General features: G+C 48.5%; 1 protein-coding gene across 1 annotated transcript in view; it reads left to right on the forward strand.

Moving 5' to 3' along the window:
- Positions 1-490: 490 nt before the first annotated feature.
- Positions 491-15,008, forward strand: part of LOC149337736 (nose resistant to fluoxetine protein 6-like) — a 114,840-nt gene continuing 100,322 nt past the window's right edge. Inside the window, exon 1 of the mRNA XM_089554940.1 lies at positions 491-800. Within this exon, the coding sequence (XP_089411066.1) occupies positions 491-800 (310 nt within the window). The remainder of the gene's footprint in view (positions 801-15,008) is intronic.

A 15,008-nucleotide genomic window follows, 5' to 3' on the forward strand; every position in this document is an offset into this window, starting at 1 on the left:
TGCGGATTACGACGAGCGCGCACCTTTGTATTAGGAAAAAGTTCACTGACTCTCCTTTGTCGACGGCCGTGCAATGATGCTCCTTTATGCACGTAATCGATGGAAAGGACACTTGTGTAAACAGAAGAAGAATTCCGCGCCACTCAAGTGCTCTTCGTTCAGCTGTTGGGGAGTTTGGATGCTTTATGCACATAAACCGCTTTTGGGCATTCACAAAAACAAAAAAACAAATAACGACTGCGACTGTACAGGCATGCTAAAAGCAAAAAGGGCGTGTGGAAGCAATAGCATGATGCAGAGGGTTACGGTCAAAAGGGCTGGCTGACTGCTTTCCACCAGCTTGGCTACAGCCGACGCCATTCCTTCACGAGTGACGTCAGTGAGCCGTCGAAAGAGAGGAGTGCCCCAATCGGCTTATCGACTGTTTCCTGCAGCTCGTCTGTTGCCATCCAACCTGTACGCAGCACAGGCCGCCCGGGGCTTCACCGCGATGAACCGATGGCCGTGGCTGCTCCTCGTGGCGTCGACCTCCTTGGGCGCCCTTGCATCAACGCAATACGGGGGTGGCTCCGTACGTGGGCGAAATTCGGGGCCAAACGTGACCTCGCCTCCAGTCCCGACAGAAACCTCGTCGGAAGACCTGGCGACGGGATTCCGGCGCTTTGCGGCAAACCTGGCAGGAAGCGTACCCCCCTGGATGAGGCAGAAACTGGTGGAGGCACCCGTGTCCATGCAGTGCTCCCTGGGTCTACTCAGGATGCTGCGAGGGTTTTCCAGTCTGGAACCATGGGCGCTTCGCAGTAAGTAGCTGCCACCATGGTTTTGTTTGAGTGCCGGGTAGTCACATCATTTCAGCGTGTACGGTCACTAAAACAGGTCTATGGCGGAAAGGCTTGTCACAGCGCCTTCAAAGCAACAGGCGGTAGGTCTCGTTGGCGGTCTTTTTAATGCTTTTTGGTGCCGCCCTAAACCTGGCGATGAAATAAGTTCGTTTGCTTGCATCAACAGTGCTGAAATCTAGAGAAGTTTCTAAAAATAATTTTTCTAAGCACGGAAAGTTTTTCCTCGTATTCTAAAACGTACGAAAAATGTGAAAGTTTCTAATGCGAGTTGTAATTACAAATTCCATCCTTTGCATTTCTTTTAAACAGCCTCTCAGTGACCGTCAGGATAAGCCTAAAATTTTTGATCAACTTTTGCAACATGTTTTATGCTAAGGAGTAAACAAACACCGGCCTGTGAATATAATTCCCACTTTTATAGAAACCTTTGAATACGTGATTTGGTGAGTGCCAAATTCTATTGCAAGCAAAATTGTAATAAGTTAAGGTTTTACAAGCTCATATACTCATTTACACGCGAATTACGTGTAAAACCATAAATTAGCTCATTACGGAAGAAATATGACAGTGCTTTTCCTGGGTCGGGGCTCTATTTAATGTTCCCATAGTTGGCACCATGAAACTAATTACTTTTTATTGACAAAATAGTTCCTATCGCCCTAAACTTCCGGTATGCGGGAAAGCTGCTGCTTCTTAGCGATAATTTAATTTTTAATTAATAAAACATACACAAGTTTGAATGCGCCGTGACAGTCTGTTTTTTTTTTGTTCTTCGGGAAAGAATTATTTATTCAAATCAGTATAGATTTATCACGGCAACGTCGCACCATTGTAATAAATACCACGTTAAAAGGAAAAAATAGAGGCGATAGCATAGTGCTCTCCTGCAGCGGCCAGAGAACCTAATCTGTTCGCGGAGCCGCGGGTTCGATTCCCAGTTGCACCACAGTTTGCTTTCATAAATTTATATATTTATTTATGGTTTGGCTCGGCTACACCCACAGCGGCGACACGGCTCATGCAGCTGCGCCATTAAGCAGCTGGCTGTACAGCAATGCGAGGCACGAAATGGGCGAAAGCACGGTTTTTTGCATGTGGACACCACCGCCACGTACCTTCAAGCGCGATTGAGGTGTCCACTCTTCCGTCTTTCCGTCTCTCAAAATCAAATCAAAGGAGTCTAAATCTTCCGCGGCGGCCTGAAAAACCAATTTCCATTTTTTAAATCTTCTGCTGATTTTGCGAAAAGGAAAGGCGAATAACTGCCTCAGTTTGTAGGTGGACGCCACCGCCTACTCACAGCCCGATGGAGGTGTCCACTGACCAAGTGAGCCAGTTATACTACCTACTCAAGAGGTTTCACATAGACACAAACCGCTGAAACCTAGGGTGTGCGGCTAGAAATCTTTTTGCAATAAAAAGCGAACAGCATCGAAATCGTAACTTAACCGCACGTGTTGGGAGAACAACCTGCCTGTTCCAGCAAAACTTTGGTCTGAGCTAGTTTCTGCCGACACATAGCTACAGGAATACAGAAGCGGAAGAAAACAAGGACGAGAAAGCTTAATAGAAAGGGATGGGCGCCAACTACCAACTGATTTATTATCTCTAAGATCAAAGCGCGCGGATAGAATCATTCGAAAAGGGAATTTCTGTAGAGACACAGACGCAAGCACAACAGGCCCCGTTGCTTAATCAAGTATGCCTCCTCAGCATCGCTGTTGCAGTTTATGTCATTGCTGTTAGCTGTGGCATTGAATACAGAGGACAGGCCTTCCAATGTTTTAGAGAACGGGCGAGACAGTATAAAACGCAGGTAAAGAATGGCTATGGTAGCCACATAGCGAATCAGTGTAAAATATGTCATTGCTGTCCTCCTTCTGAAAAAGCAATATACATAGGTCGGTCGATGGACAAGGAGGAAAGAGAGATAATGGAGGCGTACATGATAAGCAATGGGGCCCCCTTGAGCGTGAGCAAGCCGTCTGTGTCTCGAACAGATGAGAGATTGTCTTTTTGCACGGTTATATGCCCGCGGTTTAATCCGTTCACTCCCTCTGTTTGTATATTGTGTTGGTTCTTTTTGTGCCCTCTGATGTGGTTATAAGTGTTTTTTAGAGATAATAATCAGCTAGTAGTCATACCTCGGCAAATTCACGTGTGCTTACTTAAGCTCACTCACAAAAGTTTGGTCAAAATGTGGGCTCACACTCACATAGGCTCGGTGTCACTCGAATTCATGAACTCAAATTCATTTAGCCTCCCAACTCACTTGGGCCCACTCAGACTCAGAAGTGATCCGGGGCCAACCACTCATAACGACTGACGTCTCAGTCAGACTCACGACTCATATAAGATCACTCACTAATTTCAACTCACGACTCATTTGGACTTAATCATTTCGACTCACACCTCCTCAGAGCTTCCTCATTTCTACTCACGACTCACCTGGACTTACTGACATATCTTGACTCACGACTCATCTGCACTCACTCATTTCAACACCTGACTCATCTGCGCCCATTCATTCGAGCTCACTCGCACGTTTTGAACTCATTACTCTCCCAGGCTCACCTTAAGTATGAACTTAAGGTGAACCTTGACTATGAACTCCTCTAAGTTCACACAACAGACAGCTGAATCGTTTTCACGCCAAGTGTCCGAAGTTATGCACCTAAAATAACAAAAAGAAACTCTGTGGTGCGACGGTGATGTGATGAGCTCTTAACTGCAGCTAGCCTGTAGCCTGGAGGCTTGTAGCTCGCGCTCGGGGGACGTAAAGGCCGCTGCATGTTTTCGGCAACCAATTAAAAAAAAACAGTAAAAGAAGTACTACAACAACCGCAATCGAGCAAGCCATAGCTAATATTCAGCGGGACCACGCGCCACAAAAAATCAGCTGTTCTCGCTTTTCAATATCTTTCTAGAGAGCAGCAACCACAAAAATAAAATTCCTCGACACCTACATCCAAACTAAAAGCCTATTCAGTATAATGAGTGACCACGAAACTCACGTTCAGGAACGTTACGAACTGGTACCCTTCCGGCATTATGGATTCACTTAGGATGATGGGATTGTAAAACCTCACATCATGGATTATTTGACTTAGGCCCACAACTCTACCTGACTGACCAGGAGGGCTCACATCCCGATTTCAATGTTAGCTCACTCTCACACGACTCAGATCATGGTCTGAATGACAGCCCGGTCTCATAACTCACGTCGTGATGTGAACATGAGTCCGCACACAATTACGACTCAGATAATAATCTGAATATGAGTCCTGGCACACTCATGACTCAGATCATTTGAATGTGAGTCCGGACTCACTCACGACTCGGATCATGAATTGAAATGAGCCCGAGTGAGTCTACCATGAGTGCGCCAGGCGACCAGTGTTGGTAGTTGGCGCCCGTTCTGTCTGTTACGTGTTCTCGTCCTTGTTTTCCTGCGCCGTTGTATTCATTTAGCTATGTACCTCCGTGTAAGCGGGAAATAACAGTATGGACAAGGCGTTCTATGCATATGCAGGAACGCTACTTCTTTCCTAGTCTGAGCAACCGGCCCTAATGCACTCAACCGTTCTTTATCGATATGAAAGTCTTGGACGATCTTCCTTGAAAGCACCTCTCTATGATCAGAAATGACAGTTATTTCGTCGAAGCGTCGCTGGTACCAGCGTACGCTGTTCAGGAGGGGTATGTTCTGAACCTTTCATCTTCCCCTCTCTAAATCTCCCCGTCCGAAGAATTCATAGATTACTTCTTCGCGAAATGGCGGTTGGCAGCTTCGCATGCGTGATTTCAAATTTGTAGCCAGCTTCTCTCTCTTTTAAACACATGGCAAATGCCCTTAAGTTTTGCCGGGAGCTAAACAAATGACGATGATGTCATCAATGACGACGTCCCCGGCGTTGGCTTAAATCATCAACACCATTTGAGCCGATGTGGAAAGTCATGTGGTCAGGGAACCATCGCCGGCTCGTAGAGCTTCCAGACGGAACGCTGAAGCCGTTTGCCACCACAGTTGCCAGACTCAATTTTAACCGCCAAGATGAAGCAGAGATTGCCTTTCATTTTAATACAGTTACAGAAATATAACGCATTAAGCAACTCTTTCTAAAACAAATATTCGCATTGCTTGTTTTTCGTACGGTGAGCGCACGAAAGGAAACATCAGCAGTCGGAACTTACTCACTGAGGCTACAATGTTCATTAACGGGGCACACCGTGAAGGATGCAGTAAAACGCCTTGCTGCATGCTTGATTTCTCATCATTATGCTTCTTTATTGCCGCCGTTAGAATTGCTCGATATAAAGGCTCTCGTGCACCGGTCTCGTCATTGCTTCGTGAAATGTCAGCTTACAATTCATCTCTGGGACACAAGCAAGGCTTCGGATGACAGGTGACATCAAATCAATATTGATACCACCATTAAAGAGCCATCGGCTTAGGCATCGCGTCCGCCGCATCATCAGTAGGCACGCTGGGCTTCGGAGGGTCAAGTCAGGACATACACATTAGCCCTGAACAGTATTTGTATACAGCTGCATACCTCACTTCAACCCATCATCAAAAACACCAGACTGAGGTTGTGCTGCATACATCGTACAAGATCACCCGCAACGGTCCTCTACACATGTCCACTCTGGGCCAGTACTTGTGTTCTTTCTATTGGGAAACTAGCTCCTGCAAGAACTTCAAGACCAGCAGATGTCCCGACTTTTCACCACAAAATAGAGGCATTGGACCCTTTAACAAGCTTGTGTCAATCCCATTTACCTTTATTATTACGCCTTTTCATGTTCAGCTTTCTTGAGCAACAATTTTGAAAACTGAAAAATTGTAAGATACTGTCACAGAAATAATGAAGGTAATGTTCTATTCTTCTGATATGTATCAAAATATTTCTTTTAGAGTGTTTCCACCGATCGCATCGAAAGTTAAGGCTGTCACAGAAAACCAATGGGGAAAGAAAGCATTTTACGATAGCAAAAACATAAGTAGAAAAAATGTTCAGGACTGCCGTAGGGTGATCTGTGGATATATAAATTTTATCGTGAAATTTTATAATATACAAAAATTGCGTTCATCAAAGGTTTCGGGCACAAAAATGCGTCCGTGCTCTGCGTTGACTCGACTCCGAAGCATATTGCAGCCGATTCTAACCCGAGCAAACGCGCTGGTCGTGTTACCCAGAACACACATTTCTTTAATTCAGTCACTGTCTACGCAGACGCTTCCTGAGCTCAGGCAAGAACAGCTGCTTACTCTATTGCCCGTGGCATGCGCCCTGCGTCCTTACGGTGATCCACCTCCCACCGCTACCCTAGAAGCCGTCGCAATAATCACCAGTGTACACGACATCTCAAAAGCACCCACTAACCCCTTCAGCTATACGATATACACCGATTCGATGCAAGCTATACGCGCTGTTCATATGGGTGGCATTATTGCGCAACTCAAATATGATTTACAAGAGGCTCTGACCAAACTTCATCTCCACACAGCCACACTGATAAGGATTCCCCATTACGCGGGGATCCCAGGAGCTAGGAGGTGCGTCGCCTGGCCAGCAAGCAGAAATAAATCTGCACTGACGAGATAAGAGAAACTCTGCATCATTCTTTTCTCATCATTTTCTTCGCAAATCTCTCACCACACCCAACAACATATTCCCCGGCGCATATCTATTTAAATACACTACTGACCCCTGCCCTTTCCTTCCTCTACCGTCTCCGATCCTTCTCTGCATGCCAAATTGCACCGGACTCTACGCTGATCTCATCATCATCATCAACCTGACTACGGCCACTGCAGGGCAAAGGCCTCTCCCATGTCTCTCCAATTAACCCTGTCCTTCGCCAGCTGCGGCCACCGTATCCCCGCAAATTTCTTAATCTCCCCCGCCCACCTAACTTTCTGCCGCCCCCTGCTACGCTTGCGTTCTCTCGGAATCCGCTCCGTTATCCTTAAGGACCAGCGGTTATCTTGCCTTCGCATTACATGCCCTGCCCAATCCCACTTCTTCCTCTTGATTTCAGCTAGGATGTCATTAACCCGAGTTTGTTCTCTCACCCACTCCGCCCACTTCCGATCTCTTAACGTTGCCCCTATCATTTTTCTTTCCATTGCTCACCGCGTTGTCCTTAACTTAAGCTGAACCCTCTTCGTTAGCCTTCACATTTCTGCCCCATAGGTGAGTACCGGTAAGATAAAGCTGTTGTATACTTTTCTCTTGAGGGATATTGGTAGACTACCATTCATAATCTGGGAGAACCTGCCATATGCGCTCCATCCCATTCTTATTCTTCTAGTTATTTCCCTCTCATGATCCGGATCTGCGGTCACTACCTGCCCTAAGTAGACATATTCTCTTACTATTTCCAGTACCTCGCCATTAATTGCGAACTGCTGTTCTCTTGCTAGAGTGTTGAAGATTACTTTGGTTTTCCGCATATTAATTTTTAGCACCACCGTTCTGCTCTGCCTGTCTAACTGATTGATCATGCTTTGCATTCATGTCCTGAGTGACTCAGCAAGGCAATCTTACCAGCGAGTCGCAGATTACTTAATTATTCTCCGTTAACTCTTATCCCCAACTGTTCCCATTTCATGCCCCGGATTACCTCCTGTAAACAGGCAGTGAATAGTCTAGGCGAGATGGTGTCTCCGTGCTGGACACCTTTCCATATTGGAATTTTATTGCTGACTTTATGGAGAACTATGGTAGCTGTGAACTGTTATAAATATCTTCCAATATTTCCACATAACACTTTTTACACCCTGATTCCGCAATGCCCGCATGACTGCTGATGATTCTACTTAGTCGAATGTCTGCTCGTAATAAATCAACTCTATATATAGGGGCTGGTTATAATCTGCGCCTTTCTCTATCAGCTGATTGATAGCGTGAATATGGTCTATTGTCGAGTATCCTTTCCGAAAGCCTGCCTGATCATTTGGCTGGTTGAAGTCTAAGGTTGTCCTGACCCTATTAGCGGTTACCTTAGTGAATACCTTGTAGGCAACAGACAATAAGCTGATCGGTCTGTAATTCTCCAAGTCTTTTACGTCTCCTTTCTTATGAATTAAGGTAAAGTTAGCGTTTTTCCAAGCTCTAGGTACTCTCGAGGTCACAAGGGCATTGCGTATAGAGGGTGGCTAGTTTTTCGAGCACAATCTCTCCTCCATCCTTCAACAAATCTGCTTTTATCTGATCCTCACCAGCTGCTTTCCCCTTTTGCATTGCTCCTAAGGCTTTCTCTACTCCCTCCTTCGTTACTGGCGGGATGTACCATTGCGGTGCTCTACTGCATCTCCCAGGAATATTCTGATTGTAATCTCTATTGTATACATTTGTGTAAAACTATTCGGCTACTTTAGCTATCTTACCCATAATGCTAATGACATTGCCTTCTTTGTCTCTTATCGCATACATCTAGTTTTTACCTATGCGTAGTTTTCTCATATAGAACATTGCCACTTTTCGAGGCCCGTCCACGCCCCTCTTCCCCAACGTGGCGGGCCTGGCAAACCTTGGACCAGCTGACTTTAGTTGCCCTCGCACAGAATGTTCTCCGCGCTTAATGCTTCGTCTATATAAAGTTGTTTCTCACTGTGCCTACGTACAGATGCCGATCATGAAAGAAGCGTACTGCGTGTTCCCTTCCGTCCTCACTTGTACGAACTGTCTTGTCCAGTAGAGTTTCCTTGTCGATGTTTTTTTTTTTCTGGCATTCTTGTTGTCCAAGCAAGGCTAGGCGGAAGTCAGAGAGATGTCCCAGAATGTACCTCTTTTTCATTGTCATAAACATAGCTACGCATGTCTAATGCAGGACAAAGGCATTACTACGAGGGGGTACCCAAAAGAAACCGGACTTATTTTTGTTTGAACTTACTTGTTCACATTTTAAGCACAGACCTTCACTCTCCTTCAAAGTATTCCCCACTTGCAATGATACGCTTGTCGAATCTTTCATTCCATTTTTCAAAACATTGTTTAAATTCATCTTTTGTGATGCTTGACAGTGCCTCCGTCGTTTTTTTCTTCACCTCAGCAACATCAGCGAAACGCTTTCCATTCACCTATTTTTTCATTCTAGGAAACAAAGAAAGTAGCACGGGGCAAGGTCGGGAGAGTATGAGGGTTGAGGAATAGGGGTCATGCCATTTTTGGTCCAAAATTGTCGTAGAGACAGGGCTGTGTGAGCAGGGGCATTGCCATGATGGAAAAACCAGTCACCCGACCGCCACAAATCTGGCCGCTTCCACCGCACACTGTTGCCCAATCTTTTCAAAACATGCAAGTAGAAAGCCTGGCTAACTGTCTGGCACTGCGGAACAAATTCTCAGTGGACGACTCCTCTCACGTCGAAAAAACAAATCAGCATTGTTTTTGAGGTTTGGTTTCACCTGACGAGCTTTCTTGAGGCGAGGTGAATTTGAAGTTTTCCATTGGCATGATTGTTGCTTTGATTCAGGATTCGATTCAGGAACACATACGTTGTCCCCATAGCATCGTACTTGTACGTCTTTATTAATATTTCAAGTTTCCATTGAACTTTTTCCCAGCAAAAATCAGAATTTCACCGGCGCACGCTGTCAACGAAAATCAGCCATTGCAAAAACGACACTCACACAAAACAGCCGTCACTCTAAAACTCTGCCTAAACTAGTCTGACCTCCTTCAACGACGGCACTCGGCTTACTGACTCTAGAATGTTAGTTCTATGCGCTCCTAGTGGCAAAACGCGGTACCGCAGAAGCTTTGCCGACCAAAAAATTTGGTCCGGTTTCTTTTGGGTACCCCCTCGTATGATCACTCCAATTAACCCTGTTGTGACGACCCCACATAATGCGCAGGTCCACACGGGACGGAGAGGCAAGAAGACACCGTATGGCTCAGTTTAAACAAAATGATGTAATCAATAATTATACATGGTACATCAGAGGCTGGGGTGTCCGAGCTTACATGGCGACGCCGTCATGGGGGCGATGGATGGTCTCCGGAGTTGCGATCCGTCGGTGGCTGGCAGAAGCTGCGCGCCGTCCGGCTTCGGCGCTGAAGGACCCTCTTCCGTGAACGATCTCGTCCTCTCCTTGCCTTTCGTCCGCACTCGCCAGCTATATCTGCTCCGCCGGCCACGCCCGATCTCCTGTTTTTCCCGACTGGAATGTTTTTTTTTTCTTCCTCCTTTCCACGGCGGCGCCCTGCGGCATCCCCGACATCCGTCGTTGGAATGTCGTTTGTCTCCCGCCGGCAGCTTTCTTCTCGTGTCCTTGTACGGCCAGGCATTCCTAATTGGGCTGGCTTTCCCTCCGGCCGGCGCCTTTGTACCATTATACCCCTTCAGTGGCTTGCCGCCACTGGGGGCTCCGTCTAGGCGGCGCCGCCGAACGCGGACCGTTTAAGGGGTGACAAGGGAGTAGGACGGTTGAGCACAAAGAAAATTCCGCCGAAGGTATGGGCCCTGGTATTTCACGCACGGAACGTCACACTCGCTCACCCTCCAGAAGAATGTTCTCAGGTATGGGCCCTGGTATTTCACGCACGGAACGTCACACGTCACACGGAACGTCACCCTCCAGAAGAATGTTCTCCGAACATTTGAGTCCAGGCAGCTCCCCTTCTTTTTCTGAATCGCCTCGCACATTCCGTCCGACAAAACACTTTTCGCTGCACACAACACCACTGCACTGCACCATATGCCGCAGCTGTCATAACTGGCGTCTCCAGGGGCAGCACTGATCTTCTTTCACAGACAAACATGAAACTCAGCACCCAAGCCTCTCCTTGCTAGTCCAAACTGGACGAAATAAATTTACCACAGTTACAAAGGAGCTCCCACTTCCAGCACAATCACGGCACAGCCAAAAAAATATATAGATAACGAAAGGAAGTCGGGCATGTTCTGCATCCTGTAAAAGTGTCACTTAATGGCAGAAAGGTTTAACTAGCAACTCCGATATTTTAACACATAAGCACATAGCAATGTTATGAGCTGCAGCATTACACAGTCTTAACCAGTCCCCAACTCCGCTCTGTTTACGCCATTAGTCCGACTTAGCTTTCCGATTTCGAAGCGGATATCGGCGTTCATGAGCCGTACCAAGTAATTCTGTGACCCCTTGTCTGCTTTGAGACTCGCGAGGGCTCGTGGCAGGAGCCTCTCTTGGCGTTATCTGCGCGGCAACCTCGCGCGCTCCTTCCTCCAGCAATGCATGAAGTAAATCCGGTGGCATTCCTGCCGTAACCTCTGGCGCTTGCCGAACAAATGCAGGAGAGGGCGTTTCTTGCGAACAATCTGCGCGCTCCGCTTCACTTCGGTCCCCATCAAAATCTGCGCTTTCCCCCTCCTCAGTTCGTGAATACTGAACCGGTGCCGACTTGAGGCGATTTGCGTGTATCCTTATCAAGCGGCGGTTCACGTCTCGGACCCTGAAGTTTACCGGAGAAAGCTTCTCGACAACCTCGCACGGTCCTCTCCACCTCGTCTGGAACTTACGAGCCAACCCAATCTGTCTTTTGCAGTTTTCGATGTACACGCTGTGCCCCACATCAAACGGCGCGTCTCTAGCACCGCGATCGTGCACCTCCTTCCTGCGCTTCGCCGCTTTCTTTAAGGCCTCCTTTGCGATGTCCCTCGCCACTTGCAAGCGCGATTCTAGCTCAACCTTATAGTCGTCCAGTGAAGCGTATGGGACACGACGGGGGCCCTCTGGCACTTCACTAGGCTGGTCCGGGTCTCGGCCGTAGAGAAGAAAGAATGGCGATTCGCCCGTGCTCTCGTGTGCTGCGGAATTGTAGGCAAACATTGCATACGGGAGCCACAAGTCCCAGTCCCGCTGGTCGCGCGAAACAAAATGCGACAGGAACCCGGCCACGGTTTGGTTCAGTCGCTCCACCGCGCCGTTGCAAGCCGGATGGTACGGTGTTGTCTGCTTCTTAGTGATCTTAAGCAGCTCGCAAACTCTCCTCATTAGCTGTGACACGAAGTTTGTTCCCCGATCTGTCAAGAGTTGCCTCGGAGATCCATGTCGGAGCACGATCTGTTCGACAAATGCTCTTGCAACCGTGTCTGCTTTCTGATCTGGGAGTGCTACCGCTTCCGCGTATTTTGAAAGGTGATCGACAAATACTAAAATGTACCTGTTCCCAGAAGTGGTCGTGGGCAATGGGCCCATTATATCCATACCTGTACGCTCGAAAGGAGCCGAAACCTCAGGGAACGGCTGAATTGGTGCTGGCCTGCGTCCCTTGGGTGTTTTTCTTTCCAGACAGGAATGACACTTCGCACAGTAGTCTCTAACATCCTGTCGCATGCCACTCCAAAAGTACAAACGATCGACGCGCCTGCGTGTCTTCGCTACGCCAAAATGACCGGCGCACGGCGCATCGTGGAACGCGCGAAGAACCCTTTCTGTCCACGACCGAGGTATGACGACTCTCTCCCAAGCGGTTTTCTCTGGTCTCCCTTTCCTGGTTGGCCTCGTGCGCCTACACAGGGTGCCGTCTTTGCCAATGAAATAACCTAGCTGTTCGGGGTGAGATGGTGCGCCCTCTAAGCTTTCGATTATTCGCTTCAGGTCAGGATCTTTGCACTGCTCTGTGCGTAATTCGGCGGGGTCGACTACGGGGACAAACTCATCTATAGCTGACACGGCAGCTGTACGGCTGAGCGCATCAGCATTCAGATGTGTCTTTCCTGACTTGTGCTCCACCTCAAAGCAGTATTCCTGCAGCTGTAGATTCCATCTAGCGAGTCGCGAGCTAGGGTCCCTGACACTCATCACCCATTTCAGAGGATGGCAGTCTGTGACTAGCTTGAATTGGCGGCCGTAAAGGTAGCATCTGAAGTGCTTTACTGCCCAGACAACGGCGAGGCACTCCCTTTCTGTAGCTCCGTACTTCTGCTCTGTGGGGCTCAGCTGTCGGCTAGCAAAAGCCACGGGATGTTCTTTGCCCTCGATAACCTGAGATAACACAGCACCAACTGCGAACTTTGACGCATCTGTGGCCAAAACGAAGGGTAAATTAAAATCCGGGTGGCGCAACAGCGGTGCACTCATTAGCTTCCTCTTCAGGGCCCCAAATGCATCCTCCTCGTTTTTGCACCAGCGAAAGGCGACATTTTTGGCTGTTAAGGCAGTGAGCGGCTTAGCGAGCTTGGCGAACTCCTCTATGTGCCTTCGGTAGTAACCGATCAGGCCGAGAAACTGCCGGACCTGGCGGACACTAGTCGGGGATGGAAAATCCGAGACACACCTTAGTTTCTCAGGGTCCGGTCGCACGCCGTCAGCTGAAACAACGTGCCCGAGGTATTTCACCTCGTTTTTGAGGAATTGGCACTTAGAAGGCTTCAGCTTGAGACCAGCTCCTCTTTGTCGCACCAAAACCTGCTCAATATCGCGCAAGTGTTTCTCAAAACTGTCACTGTATATGATTATGTCATCCATATACACGAAGCACAGCTTCCCCAGAAGACCCGCCAGGATAACATCAGCGGTTCTCTGCCAGACAGCAGGGCTGTTGACCAGACCCATCGGCATTCTTTTCCATTCATAGTGCCCTGAGGGCGTGTTGAATGCCGTTTTCTCAGCATCTGCCGGATCCATTGCTATCTGCCAGAATCCCGCCGCCATGTCCACTACCGTGAAGTACCTGGCAGAGCCCAGCTGAGAAAGCGTCTCCTGTATATTGGGAATGGGGTATGGATCGATGCGAGTTACGGCATTTAGTTTGCGGTAGTCCACCACCAATCGATACGAGCCATCTGGCTTTTCCACCAATAGTGCCGGTGCTCCCCATGGTGACTTTGAGTGTTCGACAATGCCGCGATCAATAAGGTCCTGCACCTGCCGCTCCATCTCCTCACGTTGGGAGTAAGGAATCCTGTACGCACGTTGGTAAACGGGCGATGAAGTGCCGGTTTCTATCCTGTGCTTTATAACGCCACAGCAGCCCAAATCCAGGTTGGACGCGGCGAATACCTCTGAGTAGTCGTTCAGCAAACCAGCCAGAGCCTCCCTCTCCCTGGATTTTACGTGGGAAAGATCGAACAACGCATTTGGAGGAGCCGAAGGACTAGCATGCTCTACAGTTGCGAGTACCGTATCGGTGGGCTCATGTGTCTCTATCGCAGAGGTGAAGAAAGCCAATGTTTTGTTCCTGGGAAGGCTCAGTGGCTGCTGGCTACAGTTAACCACCCGTAGGGGCACTCTGTGGGCGTCATTAACAGTCACGAGGCACGCGGCTGCCTTCAGTCCATTACTAAGAGAGTCGACCGGTTCAAGCACTCCCACGGCGCCGCTCTCTACATCTGCAGGCACATAAGCGTACAAAATGTGTTCCGACCACGGAAGGACGACAGCCTCATCGACCAGCTTCACGGCAACCCGCGAATATACCTTCTCTAATGATCCCACTGTTTGACGGGTGTCAATATCGGTACTGCGAACCTCAGCCCTGCTCCTGTTCAAAAACGGAACTTTTGAGCCCCCCGCATTAACTTCTTCTTCAGAGAATGAGACTACTACCTTCCCTTTTCTCAAAAAATCCTGCCCTAATATACCTGACACTCAGTTTGGCAGAGACACCGAGTCCGGGCATACGTAGCAGGGGTGCTCCAATGCAATTCCGCCGAGAGTGAAGTGTAACCGGTAGAGCCCACTTATGCCAAGAGGATCCCCCGTTATGCCTACAAATTTGGTTGCCATACCACCAGACGCTTCCAACACCTCGCGATCCCCTTTCCTTCGAAGCGTGTTAAAGCTGCTTTCCTTAAGCAAGGTCACCTTTGACCCCGTATCTATCAACAATTCCATGCAACAACCATTTAACTTGCAACGCACAACAGGGCATGCCTCGTCGGCCACACAAACCACCACCACCTCATTAGCTGCTGCTCCCTCCCCACACTCATCAGGATGGGGAGGACAACCTAGTTTTTTGTCCCTGTATCTGGAGCCTCGCTGTAGGCTTGCTTAGGGCGTGTCTCGCCTGCTTCTCTTTGTGGCTCCCCACGGCGCACGTTTGGGCAGAACCTTGCGATGTGTCCGCGACCCTGGCACGCGAAGCACGCGATTTCTTCAAAATCTCGCATACCGCGCCTGTAGCTTTGTGGCGGTCTCCGGTTTCCAGCGAATGGGCGCCGTTGAGCGCC

The sequence above is a fragment of the Amblyomma mixtum genome, chromosome 7 (assembly GCF_055824585.1).
Source record: "Amblyomma mixtum isolate Tamu chromosome 7, ASM5582458v1, whole genome shotgun sequence".
Classification (NCBI taxonomy): Eukaryota; Metazoa; Arthropoda; class Arachnida; order Ixodida; family Ixodidae; genus Amblyomma; species Amblyomma mixtum.